Below are 18,151 nucleotides of genomic sequence, written 5' to 3' on the forward strand. Positions count from 1 at the left end.
ATACAGGAGGAAACTTACATGAAACTTACACGGTCTTGGGCGACTGACTTTTCTAGAATATGATTTCCATCGTATTCAATCGCTGTCCTTGTCCTGGCTTTCGCAGAAATGTCACGGAAAAGAAATCCTTCTTAAAATTAACAACCTCTCGCTGATTTTCTTCTCAGGTATTCAGACACTAGCATCTTACAGTTACTAAAGGTAACCCTAACCGATGAAACCAATAACTTAAACAAAACATCTGAGTACGTTGGTATTTACGTTTCTCCTGTTTTGTGATCGCAATTATGCGTCTCCTTGTGATCACCGTTGACCTTCGTATTCGACGAATTTTGTCATCGTTGATTTTTAGGTAAACCCATGAAATATAGTCGAAGTCACGGGCGAAATCGTATTTAGAAATTGGTCCTAAGTGTGTCGTTTTCATCGTTCCGTGTCAGCTGTAAGCGAATGCTTGTGACACGTATGTTATCTACATGAACGTAATTACAAAATATTAGGTATAAATATATATATATATATATATATATATATATATATATATATATATATATATATATATATATGGACATCTGTATACTTATATATATGTGTGTGTGTGTGTGTGTGTCTATATATATATATATATATATATATATATATATATATATATATATGGAAGGCGATATGGAGTATCAAGTTATTTGCAGTTTGACCAAGAGCCCGTAAATAACGACATCTTTTAGCTCTCTCGCCGACCACTCTATCTCGTGATTGCTGAATTTCAAGTCAATTGGCGTGGAAGAGCGTGCTGTCTTTTGTCCAACCTTGTACGAGCCTGGTTTCACGCAAACTTGAAACGCCACTTTTGCTTTGTAGGTCTTGTTCGTTCGTATTTCAATGAATCTGTCGAAAGGCAAGTACGTTAATATGTTTACTTATTTGAATAAAATGTTTTTGGCTGAAAAAAAACAAATTTACTCCCAAAAAAGCAACATATCATCGCATGAAAATAACTAAACCAAAAGAGGATTTCCCGCTATCTGCTACATTTTCTTTTTAAATGGAAAACGCAAGGGGACATACAGTTTAAAATTGCGAAAGTCTGGCAGGTGGATAAACCAAATTATGATATTTTGGCTGATTCGTATTTCCTTGATTACATTTTGCTGTCCATAAACTTAACACACGACCAGCAGCACGATACTTACGTATGAGGTTTTGAATAGACGTCCATTCCAGCGTATCGTATGGTGGCAGAAAGGCAAACTTGTTTAGTGTGGTAACCAGGCGGTTCTAGTCCCTGGCTGCATTGCTCCCTGGCGTGGTTACTTCCCACGGCCGTATTCTCTAAAGAGGTGAATTTGTGATAAGAAAGCGTTTCATTGCTACTGTGTTACAGATTATCGACTGCTCTCTTTTAAAGTTGATATTTTAATCTTTTGCCACTTTACATGCGTCGTCAAATTTTAGATCTTTTCTTTGTTTACAAGTGTGTCAATTTTTGCCGATTGTCCAGATATTACAGTGAAACCTGTCTAAGCTGGAAGCCCTTTCTTGGTCAAAGGGGTTCGGTTTAGATAAGTTTTACTGTACCAGCAGCTTCATCTTTACGTCCCTCCGAGGCGCCTGAGTAAGGTTCTCTGACTTATTCAGAATACCACGTAAATCTCATAAAGTATTCGTTTTTATCCCAGGCAGAAAATCTTTTGAATCATTTAGTCCCTGGCTGCATTGTTCCCTATAATTTATAGCGTCTATCGTTTTGGTGTTTATCTGTTTTCTAGTTTTTATGTGCTTTTAAAACCAAAGCGTCTACTGGTCTTCTATCTCTTGCTGATGAATCTTTTAGTGTTGAGTGTTTGTCGGTTTTCCTTTGATATTCTATGTGTATTTCTTTGTTTTTAGCATCTCCCTTGTCCTATATTTTGCTTTTTTCTGTACATTTTATTGACTCCATCCAGCAATAGGGTTCGTCTGTTTGATGTCAGTATAAATAAATAAATAAATAAATAAATAAATAAATAAATAAATAAATAAATGAACGTGAACTTACCTGTCCTGGGTAAGTTTCCATATTTTAGAATATTTTCAACCGCTTCGACTGTTGTACCGTAGAAGGCGACGTGCCACTTTTTAAATATGTGCGTTGTCTCTGACGATACCCTTGCAAATGTTACAAGTAGAGAAACAAACGTGGAAACAGAGGGAAAAAGTAAACTTTACAAAAGGTCTAATTCCATCTGAATGTTTTTATGCGCTGTGTTAATGTGATGATGCTAAAACTAGGGTAGTATGCGCCTCGAAATTGAAACACTTATTATGTTTGCTCAAACTTTCCGTTCGGAAATTTAAGTCATTCCTCCTGAAATAAATAATTAAAGTCGGAGTCACTGTGGAAAATTTGATACTAAAAACATAAATTACCGAATAAATTCAAAATGGCTGACATCCCTCTGTTACGTGTAACTCTATGCTGAAAAATTAAATTGTCGAATTTCACAAAACCAAGCCAGAAAAACACTTTTATCTGTCTATGAGCTTCGCATTAAGCCCCCACAAGTTATAGACCCAAACATTAATCAAATATTTAATTTTGAAAAGACTTGAATATTGCATATCTTTCTTAGCAAAACTAATACAGGTAGTTGACAAGTGTGGCTTGTTGGGAATGTTTTGTTCATGTGGAGACACTGTGAAACAGGCACGTAGTTCCTTTGTTCAGAATTTTCTCTGTAGGAATATCAAAAAAGATACTCACTTGAGAGCGAATCGACACCAGCCTACAGGCAGAGCGTAGTCCTTGGCAGGCTTTCCTCGCAGGTAGTACAAGCGATCATCCCTTTTATGATGACAGTTTACACAGTAACAGATGTTGAAACTCTCGTCGAAGTAACTCCCTGTAAACCGTCAGAAATTGTTCCGGGCGAGTGTTAAGCATAAAGAGGACTATGTGAAGCAGTGAATGACGCTTTGTTACAAGAGACTTGAACAAACGCTGTAACTTTGTATTTACAGTCTATACGAAGCGACGCCCTAGACAATGTCATGTATATTGCTGCAACCAATACAATTTAACCTCAAGGTAGTAGAGGGGTGACATAGGTTACAAGGACAAGCAGACAAACAGACAGACACATTGACACGCGGATTATGCCATCTTAACATAGCATGACAAATAGTTGAATGGGAAAGAAAAATACCTGGAAGCTGTAAGTGTTCCTTAAAACGCTGACAAAGTGCCTGGTATGGGCATCTGTCCCTCCCGCCTGATTCTGTGCAGGATATAAATACGCGCATTTAATAAATATTAACCTGCTTACATATGTACCACAGATTATTCAGTGTATGGCAACAAAATAAAGATGGTATTTTCAACGAAGGTCTCCCAACAGAAAAAAAATAATCCCTCTCAACAAATGTATATTTAAAAAACCTTGGGATAAATTTCAGTTTTCACTGTGTGTTTCAGTTTCTCTTGGTGATTATGATCGATAATAATAAAAACCATAAGAAAAAAATTGTCTTTACGCCCGTTTTCTTAAAGCATTTTTTGACAGAACTTGGCAAACTGGTCACGTGCCATTAAATAATTTTTTAGCGAAGATGGTATTTTCACGCTATTTTATGCAAATGAGTAAACAAGAGGAACTACTTTCTGTTTGTAAATATTGTCGTCTGCTCCTGTTTTGAAATTGCCGATGGAAGAACGTAATCACTACGACTGGCAGAATTGTATGTATTTTGAACATTTGGCCTCAGAATTTTACTACCCTGAAGATATTTCCATATCTCCATCTGTTGAAGAGAAAAAGACAGCGGCTGCAACAAACGCAAAAGCCAGAACCACCCGTGACACCTGCACCGGCAAACCATTCTACGACTACGTGGAATACCACCACGGGATCGTCTGCGTCTGCAAGATTTGCCAACGTTTCGACAGACGATGTCAGTGTCCTTGTTAGTACTCAGAAGAATAAAAACACCGAAAATGCGAAATGAAACGATGCGGGAAGTCGCAGTATTCGAAGAGTGGCGACAATCAATGACAACCGAAATCCGCCGTATTGAAGATATACCACCACCCGAACTCGATCCGTTGCTCGGAAGATTTTACCTCAGTACTAGTGTACGGAAGAAGAACGGCGAGGAGTACGAGCCGGACTCAATCTCCAGTTATCAAAAATCAATTGATCGCCATTTGCGGAATGCCAACTACGGATATAGTATAATGCGAGATGAGTTGTTTCAGAAAAGCCGTGATGCCCTGGCAGCTAAACGGAAGCAACTGAAGGCGACAGGAAAAGGTAATTTGCCAAAGAAATCTCAGGCTATTACCGAAGACCACGAGAAAGCCTTAGTGGAAGCCGGTCAACTCGGTATACACAGTCCGAACGCTGTCCTAAATACTATTTGGCTCAACAACACCAAGCTCTTTGGCCTGCGGGGAAGTGACGAGCACAGACAAATGAAGTGGGGAGATGTTTCAGTCGCAAGAGATGAAAACGGTGAATACCTCGTATATAACGAGCGGCTGACAAAGACGAGACGCGGCGAGCCCGGCAACACCCGTAAGTTTGCCCCGAGAGCCTACGCAAGCCCATCAAAACCGCAGACTTGCCCCGTCACCGTCTATAGAGCATACGCGAAACGAAGACCCGAGGCCATGAATTTCGATGACGCACCTTTCTATCTGGAATAGAATATGTTACATCTACTCTTCAAAAGGGAATATGGTTTCGGAAGCAGCCTGTGAGTGTTAATAAATTAAACACGATCATGAAGTCCATGGCAAACGCGGCCGGCCTCTCGGACAAACTCAGCAATCACAGCGCGAGAAAAGCATGCGTGCAACGATTGCTTGACGCCGGTGTTCCTCCCATCACAGCTGCTCAGCTAAGCGGACATAAAAATCCAACCAGTCTAAATAGATACTCAACAGCAAATGAAGACCAGCAACGACAAATGAGCAACATCTTGAGCGGAGTACGCAACACGTTTGATCCACGACCAAGCACTTCTTCGGTAAGCCTACCCGTACCAGCCGTACCATCTATTTCCGGACCGGCATCTGCCTACGGAAGCACAGTGAGCGTGTCGCCGTCACAACCTCTGCAGTCGTGTTCTCAAAATACGCAACACCAGTTTCCTCAGCTCCCTGGCATGTTCTCCAATACCACAATCACCGGTGGAGTTTTTCATTTCACGTTCAACGTCGCAGGCAGCAGTTCTTCGAGCAATTGCACTTCTCCTGTACCAGCTGTCAAACGCCGCAAGTCTGCCGTAATTTACTCGGACTCTGACTCCGATTAACTCGATTTTCGCATTGAGTTTTGAAGTATTGATCGTTTAATTTTGAAAGTTAGTGTTCTTGTTACTGCAAATGTCAAGGGTGTTAATGTTTATTAAAGATATTTCAGATTTCAGTCCTGATATCCGTTTGTTTGCGTTCCTTTTTTATTATTGTTGTGAGAGATCCTCGAGAGCGATAGGAAGTGGCATCAAAAAACATTACCGCAACCGAAATTTACATATGAAAGGAAATAATCCAATCAGTGAGCTCATAGCCGATGAAAAGGTCGTTCACACTGTATCAATGCGCTCTGAACACAGTCTCGATCTGTGATCATGTCAGGTCGCTGCTTGCCTTCTATTTCTGTTGCGATCGTCATAATTTGGAACATATGTAATAATAACAGAACCTCACGACCCTGGAGGGCGATCTGTGGCATACCAAAGGTATTTTCCCCAGTGATACGGCGTCTCCTGCTGTACTTTTCCTCGCTTGGCTCAGAAAAGTACAGCAGGATACGCCGTATCACTGGGGAAAATACCTTTGGTATGCCACAGATCTCCCTCCAAGGTCGTGGGGTTCTGTCATATAACTAACCTGCTTCGAAAGTAATGCAATAAAGTGTCATTCCAACGCTTTAGCAGTAATTTCCTCTTAGACTATCAAATTAGTCGTGACCAGACGGAATAATAAGGTTAGAATTAAAGAAAAACAAGTGAAGACGATACTATCAGGCCGAATTTTATGATGTACCGCTACTTTTCGGGAATAAAAGGTTTACAAATTTACATACAGGCATTGAAATATTTTATCATGCAGCATCAATCATGATCATACACAGACCTAAATATGGCAAAGGTAGCATGATAATTTTACCATTTTTGTTCTGTGACCAAAATTATTACTTGTTAATTTGGTCGTGTACACGATTTGACAATTCGACAGATTATCTGAGAATCATGTAAAACTTATAAATGAAACTTTTAGCCTTATTTTATTAGGAATGACTGAAGTAATATATTCGCCAACTTACCAAAAGTACGGGTATCTGGCAAAATTTTCAATTTTAACATGGAAGCAGCTTGTCTTGTTGATTCATCACAACTCTCGGCAAGCTGTTCGATAATCGAAGTTATCCCCGTTATAGCTGAAACTTCAGAAATTGTTTTTTCATGCCTACAAAGTTCCCGCAGTGTAAAAAGTACACTCTCTTGGACATATGGCCCTCCTATTTCTAGAAGTCTCGCGAGTAGTGGTATGCAACCAGCCTGAACGATGGTAAGTATATTGCTGTCGTTGGTGGCGATGTTTCCGAGAGCCAGCGTTACATCAGATGCTGAAAAGGTGCCGTCTTCCAGCTTACCACACAGATTTAAATCTTCTTGGGCAGAGGCGAGCAGTACCAGCAAATACTGGACAGCGTCTGCGTCGGCGTGAAATGGAGTCCGATCTGAATGGTAAGTTATTTGTGATAATATCAAAAGCGTCACTGTGGCAACTGTCATATCGTCGGACCTCATAAATGGCAGGATTTTCTCGTGGACTTGTAGCTTGCGAAAGAGATGGCGGTTTTCAGATGCTTTAGCACAGTTATGTAACATATATAACGCTGATATGACAAGAAATCGATGTTTCTGAAGCAAAAATAAATGTGAAACAATAACTACGTCAGACGTGTTTACTCACACAATTTATCATCATGTAGGATATAATACAATTCAATGCCTTATTTGGAATATTCAACAGATAGCACATTGCATGATACAACAACCGTTAGATTCATCAATAAAAAATAAAATAACAGTAATGGATTTTAAGTCTGAAATAGAAACTTTTTTGCATTGTTGGTCGAAAGCACTGGGTCACATTGAACTAGCTAGGTAGATCTGTTGAAGACAATATCAAATGCTTTCATGGAGAATATAAAAAAGGAGTAGACGACTTATGAAAACGAGCATAAATGCAACTTGTTTTCACTGTGTACACTCATGTTTTAGATAAAAAAAACCCCATAATATCAAACTTTTCACGCTTGGCACGTAGTCAGAATGTTACTTTTTCATCACTGTACGAGTGAATAATTTAGCTTATGAGGAATTTATCAAAACGAAAATTTGGTTTTGTTTTCGTTTTCTTCAGAGCCTATACCGGTAAAAGACAGCGCATTTTCGCCTTCTGAATATTCGTTCGCCCGGCAATAAAAAACACGAGATCAGGATGAAGTGTAAGGCCTGTACCTCGTTGGTGGCGCTGCTAGAGCCGTACACTTTTAGATCTTCCAATAAAAGCCCAAGGAAATCTTCAGAGCCCAGTTTCTGACATAGCTTGAAGTTAATATCAGAATAGGTCCAGAAAATACTGCGTAAAAGACGTATTCCAAACCAGGCTGTCTGGTCTTCAACTCCTCTACCCATAAGTCCATGAAGTAACTGTGCCAGGGTCTCAGCACCCCCAATACTGGCTAGGTGATCACCGAAAATCGGCGAAGATTTTGGTCAGTGGACTGGTAGAACGGCAATAAGATGCCTGACGCGATATCATTCAATTCCTCACGAAGCGATGTGTATTGTTCGCATTTTATTTTATCGACAATATCTCTCATTCGAAACATGATTGCATTTGGATGATTGTTCTCAAATTCCTCTCTCATAGACGTTGTAAGGTCATAGGTCACCCTTGCTGCCGCGGTTTCACTCTCTGTGTGCAAGAAACAAACCATTTTGACGAAGACTTCAGTAACAAACAAATCTAGATGCACAATTTACAAATGACTGGAAAACTATACAGAAAGCCATACAGGTATCCCGAGAAAAATGTTTCGAAAAATAGAAACGCATTTGTATCTAACTATACTGGACAAGGCGAAGTTAGGAGACAAAAGTGTAGAGAGCGAGACAAAAAGACCGCCCGTGACAGACAGACAGACAGGCAGGCAGGCAGAGAGAGAAATAGTGGTAGCGAGAAATCTCCCGACTGCCTCTGAAACCAATGTGGTTAGCAAACACTGGCAACTCCAATTCATTCATAACGCAAACGGTAATGCTCTTACCCATGATGGTAACTCTACCAGCCTTGCCATACAGGTCAATGACACCATACAGGTCCTGCGATTGTTTTCCGAAACGAATAGAGCTTTCAAGGATTCTTCCGTTAAATAAAAACTGTACGCATCCATCTCTTCTTCTCACAATTCCCACTCTATCTCCCACCTTCAAATCAGAGAAAATACCATGACGTTGCTACAATACCACAAAGGATGCACACGTGATTTTGGCGAAGCGTACCACCCGACGCGAAGCGGATGGCTATGCGAGGCGCCATTGTCCGTGTTTGTCCATTATGCGATGTTTTCATGATGAGGCGCTTTAAGGAGGTACGCTACCATTCCAAAAAATGTTGGGACATTCTTGAAGTTGACTTTTCTGAAATAATCTTTATGTGTACATTGCAAAGATATGAAAAAAATATGAGGTACCCATGCAAATTTTTTGAAAAAACACATGCCAAAATTGACAGAAAACCACTAAATCTCCCATTTTGAGAAATTTGCACTTACCAGCAGAATCTTTATTTTATCGCAAACGATTAACAGATCCCAGTGTGCATACCACATTTTTGCATTGCCAGGACAGCTGAATTAGGACAATCAACTAAAATTTTGATGTATTGTCTTAAAAATTAAATATTAGACCCTAAATTTATCATTTAACTGTAAAATTAGTCTTTTTTAAAAATATAAACTTCATGTAAATATACAAAATAATTCATGACGGAAAGGCTACATTAAAAACTGTGCCCGCTTTTCAGCACTCGGATATCAGCAAATTATCAGGGGATTATATCTCATATCTTGATAGTGGTCATCTACACTATCTATAGAGTACACAGTTCTCTCAAGGACCGGACTAGTTGATTATCTGTGACTCACTCACATCCTGTACACCGGTGTGCCATTGTGTCACTAGAGATGTACGGTAGTGGAGGGACGGTGATCTCCTATATCAATCTTTTCAGTATGACAAAAGAACTACTGCTTAGGTTCTCCTTTCACAGTGAGAATACCACTCAACACATTCTCAGTGAGAATACCACTCAACACATTCTCCGCGCAACAAAAGACCAAGCATGTGCTTCATTTTAAGCCACGTTTATTTCAATTCATTGAAACATGCAACTTTGAAAATGTTGCAAAATTTGACTTGAGTACTGAAAATCCTGAGTCCAAAATGGCGATAGAGTTTTGGTTGTTAAATACTGAATATTCAGAGTACAAAAAATGGCAGTTTGTCAGTTGTTAAATACTGAAAATGCTGAGTAAAAGGTAATTATTTATGTTAACTACTGAAAAACTTGAGTTAAACAAATTAAAGGAACAGGTTGTTGCCTGTTATGTACTGATAAAGACGAGTACAAAAGACAGCATATCAGTTGTTATATATTAAAAATGTAGAGTTATAAAAGGAGGCATTTTTTAGTGTCAATTAGCATTGAAAATCCTGAGTTGAGAAAGAGGTACCTGATTGTTAAGCACTGAAAATGCTGAGTACAAAATTGAGGTGGTTTATCAGCCATTCAGCTGTGAATGTGAATGACTTTAATTCTTCATTCAAAATCTGTAAATTTTACGCAGAAGACGGTGATCAAGTTAAAACATTGGGACTTTGACAATATAGGAAAATATAACTAACTTCTAGACTACAAAAGCCACTAAACTTCAACCAATCTACACCTACATCAGAATTGTTGAAAAGTTAGCAAAATTACAGCAGTCTTTTAGCCTTATTAAAATCAGGATAATAAATGTAAGAACATGTTTGGTGATGATGATGTAGAAATACAATGCAAACATGTTAGACAAAATAGTAATGACAATGTTGATCATTAATGTTCAACAAATAATATTAAAAATACATCCTAAAATGGATATGAAAAATAATGAAGTGTTGCAAAATACAACACAACCTGTAGCACTCCCAAAAAGCACACTGAACAATGAACGACAAAACAAAACCTTAGATTTAAAACCTGAGATAAATTGCACAAACAAGAGTAAATAATACTTTGAAATAGAAGCAGACTGCATAGTACAGTACTATCTCGCTATATTAGGCAACATAACTGGTAAGCACACAAAGCACGTCTTTTATATTGTACAGAAACATGGGCGTGATAAAATTGTCAAATTTTGAAAAGGTGTGTGCTTCCATGTTGCTACCATAACTGAATTGTTCCTTTTTTGCTATCATACCACTCAATCATTTAAAACTTATATTTGAAATGTTTTTCTTGTACATTAGAGAGCTATCCATATTGTACTTTTTTAAGATGCGTGAACTCCTAACAAATGTGGAGTAGTTTTTATCAGTTTCTACTTGCAAAGCTGCTATTACATTCTTCAATTCATCTTTCTTGATTTCCGCAGCAATATTGTGTTTGCTGTTAGCAGTTGTATGATGATAAAACAACTGTTGACTCTGGAGTTGTGATGGTAGCCGTTATCCAGAACAGGAAGGGTCATCTTTCCCGGTCTTGATACTTTTACATGAAAATGTAATTCCTACCGTAGTGTATAGAGCTTGCCACACTTCATCACTGTGCCATTTTCACTGATTACTGCCTCCAAGATTAGACCATCTTGGATGACCTCTGTGACCTCAGGAGACTGATTTGCAATGTTTTTGCATACAGCTCTGTGCTTGGGAAAACATTGATGCTTTCTTTGGGGTCAGTTGCTCTGCAGCCACTGCAAATTGTAAAGTGTACAGAAATTGTTATTCAACTTATTGATCATAAACAGTTAAAATTGTACAGTCATACAGTATGTAAGCCAGTATTGTGAGTAATATAGGTATTTATTTTCATAAATATCAAACACAGAGATTAACATGGAGTGATGTTCTAGGTCATTCTATCAACAAGCAAGTCTAGTACTCTACATGTCGGGTCTGAAAAAATTGCCGCCAGTATATATTGCTCCGACAAGTATGCACTTAATGTAGTGTACAGGTTTGTTTCATCAAGACAAAAGTTTTAAGGTCAACTTAGCGAGGGCTGGTGCAGTTCCACTAAGATATATAGGTATAGCATATAGGTAAAAATTTATGATGTAATATTGTAATGTTTGATGAGAATGACTAATTATGCAATAATGACGACCCCCCTCGAAAGAGAAGACTCAAAGTAATTTATAGTAAATTGAATCATACCAGTTAGAAATAAGCTTATGTGAAATTAAACACATCCCCTCCCAGAAATTTCAACCACCTCCAGCCTCTAAGAAAATGGTACTAGCCCACTGTTGAATGTCAAACTACCATTGAATAAATGAGATTGCCAGCACATTCTTTACATTGTCCCTATCGGGGTCACTACACTTACGGCAGTCAATTGGGAATGAAGGTTTTCTACTTAGGTCAAGAATACCGTGATTTAAGTAACCAGTATATGAGTTACAAACTCATTTTGAAAGGCAAACTGCAACCGCTGAGTCAGGCCATGGAGGTAGGAAGAGACCATGGTCAGGCCAATGCCCCGCAGTCAGGCGCAATATTCAACATTGTCACACTGATTACATAACTAGTCAAACATCAATGCTTAGGATCGACACACTAGTCTGTAGGCAATTTTGCATTTCAATACTTTAATACAGTACTACATTTACTAACCAGCTAGCCGTGTATCTTTGTCAACATGGGATTAAGAATATGCACAATCCTACCATGCAAGGTTTGATGTGATTACACAGTCACAAAGCAGGCTACTAATACTATTGTCAGGGTCAGCTATAGTCAGCTGGGGTTGAGTGAATGTCCCATCCACATGTCGGTGTCAGATAAATCAACACGAAAATACAAAAAATACGGAAATATGTACTTACTGTCTGAAATACTGCAATGGTTGTTTGTCGAACCATGTCTGGAGAAAGCGCAAGGTTTAACTTGTTGCTCCAGCCAGGAAACGTTACATAAAAATATCTCTTCTGTCATTTAAGGTCCAAAACTCGAGCAACCTGCCATCGATAAGCATGGTCGATTGCCTCGATCATTTCCCCTCGTTGAGTATATGTGAAAGTGGCCATACTGGTATAGTTGACGAAAACACTAGCAATACATGCGTTGTAAGGGAGACTAAACAAAATTTTGTAAAGAGTATAAGTGACACACTTGGTAACTGGCTGCCCATGCCGTTGTATTTGAAGCTGAATTACAAGTGGTCAAAGGTCAAATATGTATAACAATGCGCAGTGAAGAGGTCGATCACAAGTCAGTGTGAAGATTATCATACATCAAAATAATCATGGTATATTCCCTATAATTGCCATTGATTAATAATACACAATTATTTTAAGAAAGATTACTTATTTTTATATCATTTAGGCCGATTTTCTGTCCAACCCAGGGTGTATAGTTCTATGTGCAAGCTTTTGCATGAGTGATTAGTCACAGGCATGAGTTCGTATCCCACAATATCTTGATTAGGACTGATCAAGTGTACATAGATTAGTAGATCAAACGTCAATATTTAATACCCGAGACCGACAAAGAGCTGGTCGGGTTTAGCAAGCTGTCTGAATTAGCGTAGCCTTTCCGTAATGTTTCAAAATGTTAAAAAGTACAGCAATATCTATCAAACAGACAGTGTTCTTTGATTTAGAAGCAAAAAAAGTTGGGTTCACCACGCAAATTTTCTTACTAAACAGCAAAAAGTGACGAAAAAAGGTGAATTTTGTTAGACCTGAGATTTGACCCTCTAGCTTACTGATATTATATCAGAGCTACAATTGTTAATTATTCTCTACTGATCTTTCAAAATAAAAATAACTGTCGATTTTTCAGTGCAAAAATATAATTTCGGTTGTTTTGATTCATAAAAACTTCTGAAAGAAATATTATAAGGTCACTAGCATGATTTTTTTGCCATTTTGTCCTGTTATTCACGCTCACCAGGTTAGGTAGTCTAAAAGGAACATGTACATCTTCTGCACAAAAGAGGGCGCTCTCCTATATAGAATGGTAGCGTACTACCTTAAATAAAATTCTTTGTTTGCCGTTTGTTATTCCGAATACTTATTCTCTGGATGGTGAAGTAGTGTCGTTGTAATCTGCAAATGTAAGCTCATCTACTTTCCTTTTTACGTTAGACACTTGTTTTTATGAGTAATTTGTAATAATCGCAACATTCAGCTACAGGGCACCTAACACTTTTGAAAAATAAAACTATGAAGATCCAACATTGACAGCTTTTGCCCACACAGATTTAGACGTGATGGGTATGGCCTGAATTATCTCAAATTAGTTCCAATTGATGTGTATTTTGTTAGACATGTTTTGACAGGAAACACCGCTTAGTAAGTTTTAAGAGATTACACTCAACGTAAATGGTCACATGGTGCGAATTTAAACAATGATTGCAAAAAACAATGATTGCAAAATATAAATTAACGTTCAAAAATATCAAGACTTGTAAAAATATGATCATTTATTGTAACCAGAGGATCCAGACAATCTGTTAATAACAATTGCAATTGTTATGAAAGATGAGTCTTGCTACCATTGCCGTGACAGTGTAACAAAAAGTTGGAATAGCAATTTCCATCTTACCGTGCAGTCTTCTAAATCTTCTTCCATGGTGACACCATCCTTCGCTTCGCCATTCACCAGTAACCAGTCCCCAGACCACAGCAAAGTTTCCCCTACTTCGCAATCGGCCATCGTCTCGGGGATCGCCAGTTTCCGTGGGTCATTTGTGGTGACACCGATTTCCACGTTGCCGGTCCACTGCGCATGTACGCTGTCCAATCGAACTTCAAACGCCTCGTCAAATTTCAGAGGCTGTCGTGTCAACACAACGCTGTTGTCACGATCTACATTTGGACTTAGAAATAATAAAAACAAGGATATGAAGATACATTGTAGTTGTTACATTGACAAGGCTACAAAAAAAGAATTTCTCACTCTTCTGCTACGATAAACATATTTCCTATTTTAACATCTGACACGAAGGAGATGACTGATAGACTTTGTGTGATATTATACTACAAAAAACTTCTGAAAGACAGGTGAAGAATGTTTAACGTCGGCGCTCACCTCCTTTTCTTCGCAACCCGGCCACGCATTTCGATGACAACGAATCTGCCGCGGTTTTCAGAATTAAACTTGTAATAGCTGTGTCCTGTCGGTAGGGGCGCTACAGTAAAGTCGCTCTCACCTGCCGAAGATTAAATAAACGTGTAACAACAATAGCAAAACCGACAATAGGAATTTACCTCGTCGGTAAGAGGTTCCGGGTCAGAATTCGATTCGCGGACACTTGAGATCGCTCGAGTGCCCATGGTACTCTCTCCTGACCCTTGTTCGGTGAGCCCTGTTGATTCAAATTAAGACTGAGATTCTCTCGCTATCTAAAGATCCATGGTTGATAAACTACACGTACATAGTGATTTGTCCTCAAAAATAATTTAACGCTAAGATTAAAAGTTTTCAAGAAAGAGCCAAGATATACGGGGAGAATTACATCCTGTCACAGGCCATTAATTGTCAAATAACATGTTTGTAGGTAGTAGTCATCCCGTAGTGTGACAACAAAGCAATGTGTTTCATCACTTCATATTTCCATTTGCATCATGTCGTGAAGTACTGCATTATATTGTGATAGGTTACATAATATCACCCAATGCCGTATTTACATGATTTCATATCAACTCCAATAATATACTATAATATCTATGTCATATGGTATAACTGTACATTTCTTACTAAACCACTTGACGTCATTTAATATCACGTCACATCACATCACACCACATCACATCACGTCACATCACATCACATCACATCGTATCACATCAGATCAGATCAGATCATATCACATCACATCACGTCACATCACATCACATCACATCACGTCACGTCACGTCACACCACACCACATTAAGTCACGTCACGTCACGTCACGTCACATCACATCACATCACATCACGTCATATTACATCACATCACATCACATCACATCACATCACATCACATCACATCACATCACATCACTTCACATCACATCACATCACATCACATCACGTCATATCACATCACATCACATCACATCACATCACATCACATCACATCACATCACATCACATCACATCACATCACATCACATCACATCACATCACATCACATCACATCACATCACATCACATCACATCATATCACATCACATCACATCATATCACATCACATCACATCACATCACATCACATCACATCACATCACATCACATCACATCACATCACATCACATCACATCACATCACATCACATCACATCACATCACATCACATCACATCACATCACATCACATCACATCACGTCATATTACATCACATCTCATCACATCACACCCAACCACACTACATCACATCCTACATGTCCTATTATGAAAATGCTCCATTTTATCAATACTTAAAAATGGCAGTAGAAGGTACCAATACATTACCATCAAACATAGGACAGGTTATTTCAGTAACAACATGGATGCCCAGCACAAATACACAGATGAAGAAATTATTAAAATGCTTAATTTCTTAATCGACAACATATTTGTTAAGTTTGGCGGTATGACATTTCAACAATCTATCGGCATACCAATGGGTACAAATTGTGCACCCCTTCTTGCAGACTTATTTCTGTATTCATATGAAGCAGAGTTCCTACAGTCTCTCTACAAAGCAGGGTCTAAAAAACTTGCAAGGCGTTTTAACAACACGCACAGATATATCGATGATCTGATCAGTCTAGACAATCCAGACATATCAAATTACTTACATCATATTTACCCTGATGAGTTGGATATCAAAGAAACAACAGAGGGTAGGAACTCTGCTTCATATCTTGATCTGTTCCTACAAGTGGGTACTAATGGGCTACACACTAAGCTGTATGACAAAAGGGATGATTTCGATTTTGAAATCATAAATTATCCCACTTATCAAGTAATATTCCATCTGCACCTGCTTATGGTGTGTACGTGTCTCAACTTCTCAGGTATTGTAGGGCTTGTGATTCCTACACTGATTTTCAACTGAGACACAGCTCATTGGCATCAAAATTACTGAGACAAGGATACACAACAAAAAGACTCGTTAGGACTTTCAAAAAGTTCTACGGTCGATATGACGACATTGTGGCCAAATATGACACCTCGGTCACACAAATGATTAACGACAGCATTCCCGGCTTTGACTTATTACAGTGATTCATATCCTGTATCTTTTCATACAATATTTAGACAATTTTGGGACCAATCCTGACGGGTGTAGCATGCTAGCAGGGTACGCTTACCCATTCCGGACACCTGGTACCACCACTAATTATCAGTGGTTCAGGATGGTCCTACTTAAATTTGTAAATCACAATTGTCCAATGGACCTGGTAATATATTACCTTGAATGGAAATGATTATTGGACCAGTTTAATGTCATACTTACCTTCGCTGCATTTGTACTTCAATCGAATGCGGCAAAACGCAAAGGTGGCACTAGCACTGACATACAGCGGATGAGTCTTGTCTTGATTTGGCAGACCTCTGAAAGCCACTCCAAGATTTTCGAAATTCGTCCTAAAGCTTAAATGGGGAGAAATAAAACAGACGATTCAGGTACCCAAAATAGACAGACGAAACCCGGCACAAACAGACACAGACACAATGGACACCTTTACGTTGATAACCACGCACAATTATTTTGTCGTCGTTGCTGTCCTATGCATTTATTTTGTTGTCATAGCTGTCCTATAGTTGTACTGGAAATACAAGTACCTTAACGTTCCGTCTTCGGCGTTCAGAATGATGTAAAACGTTTCCGGAACTTCAAAATCAGGATTTCGCGTAGGATACTGTCCGTGTATTTTCCCATCGTGAAATAATTCTTTCGTGGCCAGATTCCATCCCCAGGAATCAGATGTTCTGCCCAACAAGTACGTGAAGTCGGCAATACTGAGAGGCGTATCGACCGAAGCAACGCCGATCATAGGATGGGAGCCTCGCTCATCTGTCGGCCAGTTGACTTCGAACACGTGAACCCCGTGATGATAACCCTTTTTCCCGCGTACAAGGTCAGAAGATTTGTCTCTCCGGCGATTTATCACGGTTATCCCGTCTCTGAGAACTTCCATATTGTTTGAACAATTGTTCGAGTCCCATGCGTGTTCTAGCTGACGTGGTGTTGCACGTGAAGGGTCGTAATCGCCCAGTGTTTCCCGGACGACTGAACTGAGGAGCTCGCTTTCACACACTGCATGAAAACGCAATAATACAGATAAATTCACATTAATGAGTTGCCTGTATTATAGAATAATACACGTGAATTCACATGAATCCACATGAATACAGGCTTGCTGAATACAAGCAATGGATTATTAACTGTATTCATCTGTATATGCACTATTCAGCTAAAATACAGGCAATAATTCATGCCAATACAGTAAGTATTATAACGTTTTTATGCAGTGACAAGTGTTTTGTGGGTAATGGAAGACAGCTGCCCCATTTGACGACACTAAGGTGTCCATGGCTCCGAATCTTAACCTTTCGTAGGGATTCTGTGATATAAAAAATGCAAGACTATTATGCAATTTTTGGTAGCCTTCTTTGTGCACAGTTAAATTACGTCGAAGTTCTGTTTTCCTCTTAATGGCATCTCTAAAATATCAAATAAACAGCCGTCTTCTATTCAAGCTTATGATTGTAATAATATGTAGACGGACTATTATTAAGTATGACTTGCCGACGAGAGCTTTGACTTGAATGATGTTGCGAGAGTGCAACTGTGCCAAGCGGAAGTTTGAAGCTGTGCTTCTCCGGCCAGTACACATTTACGACAAACAAT

The 18,151-nt window shown here is 38.9% G+C and overlaps 2 protein-coding genes and 1 long non-coding RNA gene across 3 annotated transcripts; all 3 read right to left on the bottom strand.

The window, feature by feature from the left end:
* Positions 1 to 617: 617 nt before the first annotated feature.
* On the bottom strand, positions 618 to 7,686 carry LOC139131282 (uncharacterized). The gene is made up of 7 exons (XM_070697273.1): positions 7,510 to 7,686; positions 6,306 to 6,906; positions 3,183 to 3,254; positions 2,741 to 2,879; positions 2,036 to 2,145; positions 1,191 to 1,329; positions 618 to 885 (listed from the first exon to the last, which is right to left on the bottom strand). The coding sequence occupies exons 1-7, from the start codon at positions 7,684 to 7,686 to the stop codon at positions 675 to 677; spliced, it is 1,449 nt and encodes a 482-aa protein (XP_070553374.1). The 3' UTR covers positions 618 to 674.
* A 47-nt stretch (positions 7,687 to 7,733) lies between these two features.
* On the bottom strand, positions 7,734 to 17,697 carry LOC139131284 (uncharacterized). Its single transcript, XM_070697275.1, has 6 exons — positions 17,083 to 17,697; positions 16,754 to 16,890; positions 14,359 to 14,479; positions 13,873 to 14,146; positions 8,322 to 8,481; positions 7,734 to 7,969 (listed from the first exon to the last, which is right to left on the bottom strand). Exons 1-6 carry the CDS (start codon positions 17,436 to 17,438, stop codon positions 7,734 to 7,736), a joined length of 1,284 nt encoding a protein of 427 aa, XP_070553376.1. The 5' UTR covers positions 17,439 to 17,697.
* LOC139131271 (uncharacterized) lies at positions 9,404 to 12,477 on the bottom strand. The gene is made up of 2 exons (XR_011552092.1): positions 12,150 to 12,477; positions 9,404 to 11,015 (listed from the first exon to the last, which is right to left on the bottom strand). It is a non-coding gene; the product is annotated as an uncharacterized lncRNA (long non-coding RNA).
* Positions 17,698 to 18,151: the final 454 nt, after the last annotated feature.

The sequence above is a fragment of the Ptychodera flava genome, chromosome 4, assembly GCF_041260155.1.
Source record: "Ptychodera flava strain L36383 chromosome 4, AS_Pfla_20210202, whole genome shotgun sequence".
Classification (NCBI taxonomy): Eukaryota; Metazoa; Hemichordata; class Enteropneusta; family Ptychoderidae; genus Ptychodera; species Ptychodera flava.

What these genes read in the sequence shown, in the direction of transcription:
- LOC139131284 (XM_070697275.1), bottom strand. Translation starts at nt 17,438, where the DNA reads ATGGAAGTTCTCAGAGACGGGATAACCGTGATAAATCGCCGGAGAGAC. An exon ending in GCCGAAGACGGAACGTTAAG is followed by an intron (nt 16,891 to 17,082) that starts GTACTTGTATTT and finishes TCCCCATTTAAG; the next exon opens with CTTTAGGACGAATTTCGAAA. An exon ending in TGGTAGAGTTACCATCATGG is followed by an intron (nt 7,970 to 8,321) that starts GTAAGAGCATTA and finishes TCTTGCACACAG; the next exon opens with AGAGTGAAACCGCGGCAGCA.
- LOC139131282 (XM_070697273.1), bottom strand. Translation starts at nt 7,686, where the DNA reads ATGGGTAGAGGAGTTGAAGACCAGACAGCCTGGTTTGGAATACGTCTT. An exon ending in CTAGCAGCGCCACCAACGAG is followed by an intron (nt 6,907 to 7,509) that starts GTACAGGCCTTA and finishes TTTTTGCTTCAG; the next exon opens with AAACATCGATTTCTTGTCAT. An exon ending in GGAACACTTACAGCTTCCAG is followed by an intron (nt 2,880 to 3,182) that starts GTATTTTTCTTT and finishes GACGGTTTACAG; the next exon opens with GGAGTTACTTCGACGAGAGT.